The sequence below is a fragment of the Saimiri boliviensis genome, chromosome 9, assembly GCF_048565385.1.
Source record: "Saimiri boliviensis isolate mSaiBol1 chromosome 9, mSaiBol1.pri, whole genome shotgun sequence".
In the NCBI taxonomy this organism is placed as follows: Eukaryota; Metazoa; Chordata; class Mammalia; order Primates; family Cebidae; genus Saimiri; species Saimiri boliviensis.
Genome location: NC_133457.1, coordinates 108,160,739 through 108,175,165, shown reverse-complemented (window position 1 = coordinate 108,175,165; position 14,427 = coordinate 108,160,739). Strand labels below are relative to the sequence as shown.

Here is a 14,427-nt window from a genome sequence, read left to right as displayed (position 1 = left end):
GTGGCTCAAGCCTGTAATCCCAGCACTTTGGGAGGCCGAGGCGGGTGGATCACGAAGTCAAGAGATCGAGACCATCCTGGTCAATATGGTGAAACCCCGTCTCTACTAAAAATACAAAAAAAATTAGCTGGGCGTGGTGGCACGTGCCTGTAATCCCAGCTACTCAGGAGGCTGAGGCAGGAGAATTGCCTGAACCCAGGAGGCGGAGGTTGCGGTGAGCCGAGATCGCGCCATTGCACTCCAGCCTGGGCAACAAGAGTGAAACTCCGTCTCAAAAAAAAAAAAAAAAAAAAAAAAAAAAGATAGTGTTACAAACGGGTGGTTGACGGGCTGGGAAATGCAGGTCTGCCTCCGGGCCAGTGGGCCAGAGTCATCCTGTTTGGCCCCTCCTCTGGTCTCCTTCCCCCTTCTAAATTCAACCTGTTCCTGAAACCTGCAGGCCCTGTGTTAGCTCCCCAGTATGTTAGACACCTGCTGCCTGGCTTTTTTTTTTTTTTTTTTTTAACAGCCCCATTTCTTTTGTCTCAGTTTTGGATCTCACCACCTGCTTGAGGATTCTGAAAGCGAGGTCATTTACCCTGTTAGAGAGAGCTCAAATGAGAAGTAGTGAAACAAACTGACCTCAGAAAAATCAGTAACTCCAGCTCCACTATTTTATTGCTGTATGTTTTTTGGTAAATTATTTCATCTCATTATAGCGATACCTAGCTCACAGTTTTCCCCACCTCTAAAATAGCTAATGGATATATTCCTCCTCTCTCCCCATAGTCTCTTTTTTGAGCTTGATCAACCACCCCAGAGGGACCTTCGGCCCCTATTGATGGACATGGATTGTATTAAAATGTCCTTTATTTTGTAAAACAAGTGATAATAAATGTTAGGTTTTTAAATGTAAAGTATTAATATTCTTGGTTGGGTTAAGTGGCTCATGCCTGTAATCTCAGCACTTTGGGAGGCAGAGGAGGGTGGATCACTTGAGGTCAGCAGTTCAAGACCAGCCTGGTTAACCTGATGAAACCCCATCTCTACTAAAAATACAGAAATTAGTTGGGCATGGTGGTGAGCATGTAACCCTAGCTACCCAGGAGACTGAAGCAGGAGAATTGCTTAAACCCTGGAGGCAGAGGTTGAAGTGAGCCAAGATGGTACCGTTGCACTCTGGCCTGGGCGACAGAGCCAGACTCGGTCTCAAAAAAAAAAAAAAAAAAAAAGTATTAATATTTTTATATGGGGCAGGAGAAGTTTGCTAACCCTATGCCAATTTCCCAAAATGTTCTAGAATTTTAAGTGGCATGTGACCCCCTGCAAGAAGTGGCATCATGAGGTCCCGTAACTAGGAAGGAGCTGACACAGAACTGGAATTCAGCATCATCTGACCCCAAAGCCCGTACTATTTCAATGGGTCCCACATTGCCTTCCTGAGCACCAGGATAATGAGAACGACAACCACTGGCATTTATGAACTGTTTAGTTTGTCAGCATTCTATGCTCTTAATGTCATTGAATTGTCACAGTCAGTATTCCCATTTTACAGATGTAAAAACTGAGGCTCAAGAAGCTTCATTTGAATCTGTTCTTTTTTCTTTCTTTTTGAGACAGTTTCACTCGTGTTGCCCAGGCTGGAGTGCAATGGAACAATCTCAGCTCACTTCAACCTCTGCCTCCTGGGTTCCAGCAATTCTCCTGCCTCAGCCTCCTGAGTAGCTGGGATTACAGGCACGCACCACCACACCCGGCTAATTTAGTATTTTTTGTAGTGATGGAATTTCACCATGTTGGTCAGGGTGGTCTGGAACTCCTGGCCTCATGTGATTGACCTGCCTCAGCCTCCCAAAGTGCTGGGATTACAACCCTGAGCCACCGCACCAGGCTGAATCTGTTCTATATAACACAAAAGCTCAATGTCTTAACCCCTTCACTCCTGCCTCTCAGCTCAGAAGGGGGAAGAAACTCCGGAGAAGCATGAAGGAAGAGACAATTAAGCAAAAATTGTCACGGTAAGATGGGAATTCCAGGTGGTCTCTTGGGTTTTCCATTTCTGATATAGTCTTCAAGAAAAGCCCATTCCAAAAAATAAAGTAGGAAAGATATAGTCTAAGAAGATACGAACTCTCTCTCTTTTTTTTGTTTCGAGACACAGACTTGCTTTGTCACCCAGGCTGGAGTGCAATGGCGCGGTCTTGGTTCACTGCAACCTCCACCTCCAGGGTTCAAGCAATTCTGATGTCTCATCCTCCTGAGTGGCTAGATTACAGACATGCACCACCATGCCTGGCTAATTTTTGTAATTTTAGTAGAGACGGGGTTTCACCGTGTTGCCCAGATTGGTCTCGAACTCCTAGCCTCAAGTAATCTGCCCACCTTGGCCTCCCAAAATGCTGGGATTACAGGCGTGAGCCACTGTGCCCAAGCTCTTAGTTCTCTTATTTCACTTATTTCCAGCATTTAGAAGTTGGTCCTCACCCCACACCTCGTTGATCTCATCTGTAAAATGGAGCAGTGGTATATTTGGTAGGGCCCAACGCGCTGTTAGTGCCTTTCCCTGGTCTTCCAGTTGAGCTGGTTTTCCCTTCACCCATCTTCCCCCAGCCAGTTCCCCTTCTTCGTCTTTTGACCCTCTTGGGAGCAGAGAGAGGGAGGAACCAGAAAGAGCCACTGCACTGGATCTCAAAGGACTTTACTGGGGTTGACACGGGAGGGTGTGACACACACAGGTTGAGAAAACTCACTCCATCCAGGACAATGCAGGGAATCCAAGAGAAAGGGCCTGTTTTCCATCCCAGGTCTTCAAAGGAGGCGCTCTCCAGCCAAGCAAGGAGTGGGCCCCAGGGCAAGGTCTGAGGGAGGAGATTTTACTATCTCTGGAGATAAAAGGCCTTTTGTGCCCTACGATCACTGGGTGGGATGGGGTGGGGAGAGGGGAAATGGCTTATTGGAATGAGAGTAAGATTGTCTGGGAGAAAAAGAATGAGAGACACAGAGACTGAAACAGAAAACCAGGCAGAGATAGAACAAGCGGTAGATCAAAGAGAGAGACTGAGAGTCCCCTCAGGCCAACACCGGCTTTCACTTCCCAGTTCTGAGAGGCTGTCAGAGACTCTGCTCTAACCTTGGCCATCAAAGACAAGCTGTGTAGCTCTGGGTAAGTTACACCCTGCTCTGAGCCTCAGTGTACCCATCTGTAAAAAGGGGGGACCTGGACTCCGTGGTGGCTTCAAGACCATGCAGTGGGAGTTGGGTGGGATGTCCACAAGCCAATTTCATTGTTTTTTTAAAATCATGGGTCTGAAGTGTGCCCAATTTAGGGAGGGAATCACAAGTCTTCAAAGGCTGCCCAGAAACTGGTTGGCTGTTATTGGATGAATGACAGCAGATTATCTTTCTTTCTTTCTTTCTTTTTAAAGAGATAGTCTTGTCTCTGTGCCTAGGCTGGAGTGCAGCGGCTCCATCTCTGCTCACCGTAACTTCTGCCTCCCAGGTTCAAGAGATTCTCCTGCCTCAGCCTCCCAAGTAGCTGGGACTACAGAAGCGAGCCACCATCCCCGGCTAATTTTTGAATTTTTAGTAGAGACGAGGTTTCACCATATTGGCCAGGCTGGTCTCGAACTGTTGACCTCATGTGATCCACCTGCCTCAGCTCCCAAAGTGTTGGGTTTACAGGCGTGAGCCGCCACACTCGGAAGAATTCCTTTCATTGGATGGACAAAGTCATTTGGGTTTGACAAAGCCAGACAGTCACAAAACCAAGGTGCCAGGATTTCTGTTTGTTTTTAAATAGAGATGGGGTATTGCCATGTTTTCCAGGCTGTTCTCCAACTCCAGGACTCAAGTGATTCTCCCACCTCGGCCTCCCATCATGCTGGGATTTTAGGTGTGAGCCATCATCCCCGGTCCTAAGGCACCAGTTCTGTGCCTTCCAGCCTTGGTTCTCTGAGAACTGGATTAATGAAACATGCAGGGCTCTTTTCTGGAGGCCCAAGAAAAGAAAGGTTTTGCAAGTAGAAAAGAAGGCAGGCAGGGAGGTCATTTTCTTCTAACGCATGTTGGACATTTAAGAAAGGGAATCTAGGAGGGAAAGTTCAATAGGGATGATTCTAACTCATATCCTTTACAGAAAAAATTATTCCTCCACCCAGTATTTTGAAGGCAGGATGTGGAGGGGCAGCTCCAGCTGGAGACACACCAAAGCTCAGAGAAAAATCAGAAGCTCAGGAGCTTATTGGATTTCAGCCCAGGCAAGCTACTGCAGCTGCCTTGGTAACTGGGGGGACAGGCGGAGCATGGCTTTCCCATTTTGTATGGGGCCTTGCCAATCCAGTTGCCCCCAAAAGAGAAAAGGTCCCAGGGAGACAGAGGAGCGTTAGGTGAGCAACCTTCACGCAGATGTCCAGATCTCAACGCTGCCATTCGCCAGCCCTGGGACGTGGGGCAAGTCACATCTGCAAGCCTTGGTTACTCTTTTTTTCCTTTCCTTTTTTGTTTTTAACTTTTTTTTTTTTTTTTTTTTTTTTTTTTTTTTTTTTTTTTTTGAGACAGGGTTTGTTTCATTATTTATTTATTTATTTATTTATTTATTTTTGGAGACAGAGTCTCACTGTTGCCCAGGCTGGAGTGCAGTGACGATATCCCGGCTCACTGTAACCTCCGCCTCCCAGATTCATGTGATTCTCCTGCCTCACTGCAACCTCTGCCTTCTAAGATCAAGCAATTCTTCTGCCTCAGCCTCCCAAGTAGCTGGGACTACAGGCATACACCACCACACTCGGCTAATTTTTTGTATTTTTTTTTTTTTATGAGGGAAGAGAATAACAAACAAGGAGCCAACCAACATTTTGTTTAAACTTCTAAGTTGATATGATGTGGTACTGATAAGAGTGTATATTTTGTATATTTAAAGTGGAGAGTTCTATAAATGTTAATTACGTTTACTTGTTCCAGATCTGAGTTCAAGTCCTGGATATCGTTGTTAATTTTCTGTCTCATTGATCTGTCTAATATTAATGTTGAAGTCTCCAACTATTATTGTGTGGGAGTCTGTCTCTTTATTAGTCTTATATGTCTGGGTATTCCTGTATTGGGTGCATACATATTTAGGATCTTTAGCTCTTCTTGTTGCATTGATCCTTTTATCATTATATAATGTCCTTCTTTGCTTCTTTTGATCTTTGTTGCTTTAACAACTATTTTATCAGAGGCAAAAATTGTAACTTCTGCTTTTTATTTATTTATTTTAGCTCTCTGGTTGGTAAATCTTTCTCCATCCCTTGTTTTGAGTCTTTGTGTATCCTTGAATGTGAGATGGGTCTGGATGCAGCATACTGATGGGTTTTAGTTTTTTATCTAAATTGCCTGTCTGTCTTTGGATTGGGGGATTTAGTCAATTTAAATTTAGAATTAACAATGATTTATGTGAGTTTAATACTGCCATTTAATATTAGCTGGCTATTTTGTCCATTCGTTGATGTAAATTCTTCATTATATTGATGCTCTTTTTGGTATTTTTTAGAAAGGCTGATACTGTTTGTTCCTTTCTATGTGTAGTGGTTCTTTCAGAAGCTCTTGTAAAGCAGGCCTGGTGGTGATGAAATCTCTGAGTGCTTGCTTGTTCACAAAAAACTTTACTTTTCCTTCACTGATGAAGCTTAGCTTGGCTGGATGTGAAATTCTGGGTTGAAAGTTCTTTTCTTTAAGGATGTTGAATATTGGTCCCTACTCTCTTCTGGCTTGTAGGGTTTCTGCTGAGAGACCTGCTGCAAGTCTGATAGGCTTCCCTTTGTGGGTAACCTGATCTTTCTCTTTGGCTGCCCTTAGTATTTTCTCCTTCATTTCAACCCGGGTAAATCTGACGATTATGTGCCTTGGAGTTGCTCTTTTTTTTTTTTGAGACGGAGTTTCGCTCTTGTTGCCCAGGCTGGAGTGCAATGGCGCGATCTCGGCTCACTGCAACCTCCGCCTCCTGGGTTCAGGCAATTCTCCTGCCTCAGCCTCCTGAGTAGCTGGGATTACAGGCACGCACCACCATGCCCAGCTAATTTTTTGTATTTTTAGTAGAGACGGGGTTTCACCATGTTGACCAGGCTGGTCTCGATCTCTTGACCTCGTGATCCACCCGTCTCGGCCTCCCAAAGTGCTGGGATTACAGGCTTGAGCCACCGCACCCGGCCCGGAGTTGCTCTTCTTGAGGAATATCTTTGTGGTGTTCTCTGTATTGCCTGGAGTTGAATATTATCTTGCCTTACTAGGTTGGGAAAATTTTCCTGAATAATATCCTGAAGCGTATTTTCCAGCTTGGATTCATTCTCTTCGTCACATTCAGGTACACCTATCAAGCGTAGATTAGGTCTTTTCACATAGTCCCATATTTCTTGGAGACTTTGCTCGTTCCTTTTTATCCTTTTTTCTCTAATCTTGTCTTCTTGTTTTATTTCATTGATTTGGTCTTCGACCTCTGATATCCTTTCTTCTGCTTGATCAATTCGGCTGTTAAAACTTGTGCATACTTGACGTAGTTCTTGTATTGTTTTTCAACTCCATCGATTCACTTATATTCCTCTCTAAATTGTGTATTCTTGTTAACATTTCATCAAACCTTTTTTCAAAGTTCTTAGTTTCTCTGGATTGTGTTAGAACAAGTTCTTTTAATTCACAGAAGTTTCTTATTATCCACATTTTGAAGCCTGCTTCTGTAATTGGAACACACTCGTTCTCCATCAAGCCTTGTTTCGTTGCTGATGAGGAACTGGGATCCCCCGCTGAGGGAGAGGCATTCTGATCTTGGGTATTCTCAGCCTTTTTTGGCTGTTTTCTTCCTTTCGTTGTAGATTTATCCATGTGGTCTTTATAATTACCGTCTTTGTAATTGGGTTTCTGAGTGGACGTCCAACTTATTGATTCTCAGCGCCGAAATCTGAGCAACCCACTGCGCCGACCAAATCAGCGGCGTTAAGATTGATGGTGCTTTTCTGACTCTGCACCAAGAACCAACGCTCCGAGGCGCCGGCAAAACCGCCTCTCCGGTCACAAGAGTCGCGATGGCGACCCGTGGGGCTCCTCCGCTGGGAATCTCCTGGTGCGTGCGCAACAAGAATTCATGTGAAGGTGTGGCGTCCTCTCCCTCTTTGCGCTTTCAGTGGGAGCTACAATCCCGAGCTGCTAGTGATCAGCCATCTTGGATCTCTATTGTATTTTTAGTAGAGACAGGATTTCACCGAGCTGCCCAGTCTGATCTCAAACTCCTGAGCTCAGGCAATCCACATGCCTCGGCCTCCCAAAGTGCGGGGATTACAGGCATGAACCACTGTACCTGGCATCTTTTTTTCTTTAACCTAGTGACCAAGCTTTGAAAATCATTGTTGTATTATTGTTAAAACACGAACTTTTGAGTCAAACAGACTTGGATCAGAATCTCAATATCACCAGCTGTGTGACTTTGACCATGCTGTGACTTCACATGGATTCAGAAGTCCCTGTGACTTTCACACAACCCGTGTGACTTTGACTCAACCGCTCTGTGCCTCAGTTTGCTTCACTAGTAAAATGAAGGTAATAATGGATCACGGGAACTCAGGAAGGACGTTTGGTTTGTGTCACGTTTCCTAGAAGTTCTCACATTTAGGCTTTTGACTTTACCTTCAAGTGAGTCACAGAGCGACCGGGTTGAAAGAAGACATTAGTCATAAAATTGGAAGTTTCTGTCCGAGTACTTGCGACAGCATGTTGCACTGTATTTTTATATATAATAAGTGTTAACACATTTGATATTGGCACTCAATGCTCTACAGCTTTTTTTAAATTTTTTTAAGACAATGTCTCACTCTGTTGCCTAGGCTGGAGTGCAGTGGCCCAATCAAGGCTCACTGCAGCCTTGACCTCCCAGGCTCAAGTGATCCTCCTGCCTCAGCCTCCTGAGTAGCTGGGACTACAGATATGCACCACCCACCACCACACCTGGCATTTTTTTTTGAGTCTCACGAAGTTGCCCAGGCTAGTCTTCAACTCCTGGCCTCCAGCGATCCTCCCACCTCAGCCTCCCAAAGTGCTGGGGTTATAGGCATGAACCACTAGAGAGGGAACCTGAGAAAACAGAAAATACCTAAGATACTCGAAACAAAACAAGATTCATAGCAGGGCGTGGTGGCTCACCCTTATTATCCTAGCACTTTGGGAGGCTGAGGTGGGTGGATCACGTGAGGTCAGGAGTTCAAGACCTGCCTGGCCAATATGGCAAAACCCTGTCTCTACTGAAAATATAAAAATTAGCCAGGCGTGATGGTGTGCACCTGTAATTCCAGATACTTGGGAGGCTGAGACAGGAGAATTGCTTGAACCTGGGAGGTTACAGTGAGCCGAGATCTCACCTCTACACTCCAGCCTGGGCAACAGAGCAAGACTCTGTTTCAAAACACAAATGAACAAACAAAAAACAAGATTCACTCCCATTCAGTGTGCACACAACTTTCCAGGAATATGCTTCTTTGGTTAAAAGAAGCCCAGAACGGTCCCTGTTCGCATTCTCATTTTTGCTCCACACATTCCTTTCCTCTAAAGCACCAGCATGTGTACCCCAGGGGCCCTCAGCCCTGACGGAGGAGTACCTGGGTATAGTGGGAGCAGACGGGGCCATCGCAGCGCCAGGGGCAGTGTGGGTTATGGTCCCTTGGGTCCAGAAACAAGTAATGCCGCTTCTCCTCGGACCAGGACGTCCCGAGATCCACCACAGAGTGGTACCTGGGGAGGCGGGACACAGACGAAGCCGGGGGAGAGGATGGAAAAGTGGCTCGGCAGCCAACTTGCTGGTAACCTTGGGTGAGTCACTTTGCTTCCCTTCCCTCATCTCAGTTTCCCATCTCTGAGCAGGAGGGCAGTGGCCCTTGCCACACAGGGATGTTCTGAACCCAGGTGAGGTGCCTCCCTGTACTTGGCACATGATAATTCATAGAAAGTATATGTGTTACTTTCATGCAGAGGGCCGGGCAGGAGGTGGGCATCTCAGACAAGTGTGTTTGCATTTTTTTTCTTTTAAAAAAAAATTTGAACTTTTTTTTTTAATTTTTATTTATTTTATTTATTTATTTATTTTTTTGAGACGGAGTTTCGCTCTTGTTACCCAGGCTGGAGTGCAATGGCGCGATCTCGGCTCACCGCAACCTCCGCCTCCTGGGTTCAGGCAATTCTCCTGCCTCAGCCTCCTGAGTAGCTGGGATTACAGGCACGTGCCACCATGCCCAGCTAATTTTTTGTATTTTTAGTAGAGACGGGGTTTCCCCATGTTGACCAGGATGGTCTCGATCTCTCGACCTCGTGATCCACCCGCCTCGGCCTCCCAAAGTGCTGGGATTACAGGCTTGAGCCACCGCGCCCGGCCTTTTTTTTTTTTTTTTTTTTTTTTAAGGATGGGGGTTTCAGCCAGGCGTGGTGGCTCAGGCCTGTAATCCTAGCACTTTGAGAGCCTGAGGTGGGTGGATCGCCTGAGGTCAAGAGTTCAAGACCAGCCTGGCCATCATGGTGAAACCTCATCTTAGAAAAAAGTAAAAATTAAAAAATGTAAAGAAAAAGATGGGGGTTTCACCATGATGGCCAGGCTGGTCTTGAATTCCTGACCTCAGGTGATCCACCCACCTCAGCCTCCCAAGCATTTGCATTTTTAGGGAAGGAAGGGCTCCTCGGGCTGTCTAAGATGTGAGAAGGCAGATACTGGTGTGCCAACCTTAGACACCCTCTGCAGTCTGAAAAGCCATCTGGGGGGACCGAGGGTTTTTTCTCTTTCTTTCTTTCTTTTTTTGAGACGAGGTCTCACTCTGTTGCCCAGGCTGGAGTGCAGTGGTGCGATCTCGGCTCACTAAAACCTCTGCCTTCTGGGTTAAAGCAATTCTTGTGCCTCAAACTCCCAAGTAGCTGGGACTACAGGTGTGCACCACCACGCCTGGCTAGTTTTTGTATTTTTAGTACGGATGAGGTTTCACTGTGTTGGCCAGGCTGGTCTTGAACTCCTGACCTCAGATGATCCGCTCGCCTTGATCTCTCAAAGTGCTGGGATTACAGGTGTGAACCACCGTGCCCTGCCTTTGAGGGCTTTTTCAATCACACATATTTGACAGAGGCACAAATATACAAAAATATGCATAAAAGGGCCAATGAGGGAGAAAATCTGGAAAAATGCACATTCATAATTTACAGCAGCACGGCTTTGTCTCTAACACTGCTTTCTTTTTTTTTTTTTTTTTGAGACGGAGTCTCACTCTATCACCAGGCTGGAGTGCAGTGGCACAATCTGGGCTCATTGCGACCTCCACCTCCCAGGTTCAAGCAATTCTTCTGCCTCAGCCTCCCAAGTAGCTGCGACTACAGGTGCATGCCGCCATGCCAAGCTAATTTTTTGCATTTTAAGTAGAAACGAGGTTTTACCATGTTGTCCAGGATGGCTTCAATCTCTTGACCTCATGATACGCCTGCCTTGGCCTCCCAAAGTGCTGAGATGACAGGTGTGAGCCACAGTGCCCAGCCTCTAACACCGATTTCTTTCTATCTGTGAGCCCCTTGAGTGATGGCCATGGGTAGGGGTGGAGTCTGGCAGGAAGAGTTCAGGGGCAGGGGAGAGGGGACGTGAAATGGAGGCCGGACTGAATCACCCGATGTCTGCTTTGTAGGGCTCTGAGGGACCATTCATGGCTCTCAGAGGCTGGTGCTGGTGGTGACCAGTTAAAGACATGAAAGAGACACAGACAGGGCCCTGACTTTCCACTGAGCTCACTTGAAAGGACCGGCCTTAATTCCTTCCCACTCTCCCCGAGGCTGGGAAGGCAGTTGTTTTTCTAACATCCTTATTTGGCAAAATAAAAATCTGACCATCACGTGGCAGTCTCGCAGATGTCTTTTTGCAATTTTACAGGCTTAAGAAATCCACAAGTGATTCTCCTGCCTCAGCCTCCCCAGTAGCTGGGACTACAGGCATGCACCACCACGCTGGGCTAATTTTTCTATTTTTAGTAGAGATGGGGTTTCGCCATGTTGGCCAAACTGGTCTTCAACTACTGATCTCAAGTGATCCGTCCGCCTAGGCCTCCCAAAGTGCTGGGATTACAGGCATGAGCCACCACGCCAGGCCCCCTTATACTACATTATAAGCCTCCCAATCCCTCCTCACTCTTCATGACAATCTGTGCACTTATTCTCAAAACAAAACAAGACTTGCCTCAATTCAATGTGCACACAACTTTGTTAGGCTTTTGCTTGCGCCCTCCTAACTAGAATGCAGGCCCCCTGCAGGCGGAGAGCTTGTCTGCCTTGTTCACCATGCTATCCCAGTGTCAAGTGCAGCACCTGGTACAGAGTAAGTGTTCAATGTGTGTTTGTTGAATGACTGAGTGAAGGAAGGGCAGAGGGTCACTCAGCGGCCAGAATGGATGGAGAGGTTCTGGCCCACGTATCTCATCAGCTGTGAAGGCCCGTGTGCCCAGATGCACTGGGTGGCCCAGGCCTCGGCAGCCCTGGCCAGCTGCTCATCCCAGACCTGGGGAAAGAAAGGCAGTGAAATTCCCCAGGGAGACAGCCACCATCATCACAACCGTGTCCCTGGTGAGACGTCTATCTCCCTCCCTTCCATGCCGCCTGCAATCATTAAACACCTCTTGGGGCAGGTGCCACACACACACACAACTAGTGCTCAATAAATGTGCCATTTGTTTGAAAAATGGAGGGCATTCTAGGTGCTAAGGAATGAATGAACAAGTCACTGACTCCCCTGTGCTCTCGCTGCATGCCATCCTGGCCCCCATTCCCTCTCCTCTCAACACCTTATTGCCTCCTGACATTATCTTATATATATTAAGATCTTGCTGATGTTTGTTTTTTCTTATTCCCACGAAACTGTCAGCTCCGTGAAGGAAGGAGCTTTGTCCATTCTGTTCCCAGCAGTATCCAGAAGGTTTTGCCATGTTGCCCAGGCTGTTCTCGAACTCCTGGACTCAAGCAATCTGCCTGCCTTGGCCTCTCAAAGTGCTGGATTACAGGCCTGAGCCACCTTGCTCTGTTGCCCGGGCTACAGTGCGGTGGCATGATAATGGCTCACTGCAGCCTCAAGCTCTGGGGCTCAAGAAATCCTCCTTCCTCAGCCTCCCAAGTAGCTGGGATTATAGGAATACACCACCATGCCCAGATTTTTATTTTATTTTTGAGACAATCTCACTCTGTCACCTAGGCCGGAATGCAGTGGCATGATCTCGGTTTACTACAAACTCTGCCTCCAAGTTTCAAGCAATTCTTGTGCCTCAGCCTCCTCAGTAGCTGGGATTACAGGCTTATGCCACCACGCCTGGTTAATTTTTGTATTTTTAGCAGAGACTGGGTATTGTTATGTTGGCCAAGCTGGCCTCAAACTCTTGACTTCAAGACATCCACCTTCCTTGACCTCCCAAAATGTTAAGATTACAGGTGTGAGCCACTGTGCCCGGCGAGCCCAGCTAATTAAAACAAAAACTTTTTTAATAGAGATAGGGTCTCTGCTGCCCAGACTGGTCTGGAACTCCTGGGCCCAAGTGATCCTCCCACCTCAGCCTCCCAAAGTGCTGGGTTACAAGCATAAGCCACCACCTACCATTGGTCTTTCAGGTAACAAAAGCTTCCTCTCCTCCCAGGCCATGACCTGCCCAAGATAGGAAGTACTGGAGTCTGCAGGAGACAGTGATCAGAGGGAGCAGGAGGGTCTTTAGGCTGCCAGGGATGTGTAGGGTCCCAGGAACCCCCCTGCCATTCACCCTGCAGCTGAGTAAAGCCGCCAGCCCTGCTGAGCCTGTGCCCCTGATGGGCCCAGATGATGGGTAGCCTGGGCTTGTGTGTGTTTCAGGGAACAGCCAGTGGAGACAAGCCCCTCCCAGTGGGGCAGTCAGGCAGCCTGGCCTCTGGCAGACACCAGCTCTGCTCAGCTGCCTCACCCCAGGGAGTGGCTAGTCTTCCCTTCCAGGCAAAAGGAGAGGTGGCTAGAGGTTAACAGAGGGGGAAGCATTGCAGAGGAGAGCTGGGAAGGAAGGAGTTGGTGCTGGAGATGAATCCTCCTGTTCATTGGCCAGTAGCTGTGGACAAAGAGGGCCTCCCACTGGGAGAATTCCTGAGCTGCTGCCCCTGACTCCCAAACCAGAGTGAATTATTTCATGCACACCAGCCAACAAAAGGCACCTGCTGGTTGCTTTTCCTGGAATGACCGCTTCCCACTGTTCCCCTGGCCAGTCCTTCAGATCTCGGCTTAGATAGAAATCATCCCTTCCAAGAACTCTTCCCTGACCCCAGGCACCCTCTACTTAACCCATTGACATTTTATCACAGCATCTTTCAGACTTGATAGACCAGAAAACCCCCTTCCCGGAGATGTATAATCTTGGGAACACCTTAAGATTGAAACAATGATGATTTCTTAAAAAAAATTTTTTTTTCTTCTTCGTAATCATTTATTTTATTTTTTTCTTCTTCAATAATTTCCTTCTTTTTTTGCATCACCCCAAAATAATAATTTCATAGTTTTTATTATTTTCCATTGTTTCTCTTCTGGTTGTAAAGAAGCAATTTAAATTTAAAAGTGAGTTCCTTTAGATCACTGTGTTAATAATGATTCTTTAATTTATTCAATGACAAAATAACATTGTTTGGAGTGCTTAGTGGTTGCCAGACAGTTCTAGACACTTGGGATGCATCAATGAGCAAGACAGATAAAGTTACCCACCCTCTGCAGCTGACATTCTAGGGGAGACAGAAATGAGACACACGAACAAGTACGTTATAAAGGAGATATATATATATATATATATATATTTTTTTTTTTTTGAGACTAAGGCGGGTGGATCACGAGGTCGAGAGATCGAGACCATCCTGGTCAACATGGTGAAACCCCGTCTCTACTAAAAATACAAAAAATTAGCTGGGCATGGTGGCACGTGCCTGTAATCCCAGCTACTCAGGAGGCTGAGGCAGGAGAATTGCCTGAACCCAGGAGGCGGAGGTTGCGGTGAGCCGACATCGCGCCATTGCACTCCAGCCTGGGTAACAAGAGCGAAACTCCGTCTCAAAAAAAAAAAAAAAAAAAAAAAAAAACTATTTGCCCAAAGATTTTGCTCCAGGAAAGACTTAATGATGCTGTTAACGACTGTTCCAAATCTCCAGGGCTACATTTATCCTCCTCCAGCCTCCAGCAAGTACTTTCCCAGGCGCTTTTTCCCAGACTACGGCAAGACACAGAGGCTTACTGGAACCTGCAGGACTCCAGCGTGTGGCCTGGCGGGGCTGGGGCGGCCAGGAGAGCGCAGAGAGGAGCCAGGCGCTCGGGGACGGGCACGCTGCAGAGCCAGCTAGCGGCCACGAGGGGGAGCGCGCGGGCTCGGGAACCCTAGCACATCGCAAGGGGTGGGACTCGTGGGCGGCGCGCATGCGTTCGAAGGGAGG

At 47.0% G+C, this 14,427-nt stretch overlaps 1 protein-coding gene across 1 annotated transcript; it reads right to left on the bottom strand.

The window, feature by feature from the left end:
* Nucleotides 1–4,200: 4,200 nt before the first annotated feature.
* Nucleotides 4,201–14,412, bottom strand: R3HDML (R3H domain containing like). Its single transcript, XM_074405401.1, is given in 5 exon segments — nucleotides 4,201–4,416; nucleotides 8,595–8,727; nucleotides 11,361–11,509; nucleotides 13,712–13,728; nucleotides 14,232–14,412. Coding segments are annotated over 5 exon segments (696 nt in total).
* Nucleotides 14,413–14,427: the final 15 nt, after the last annotated feature.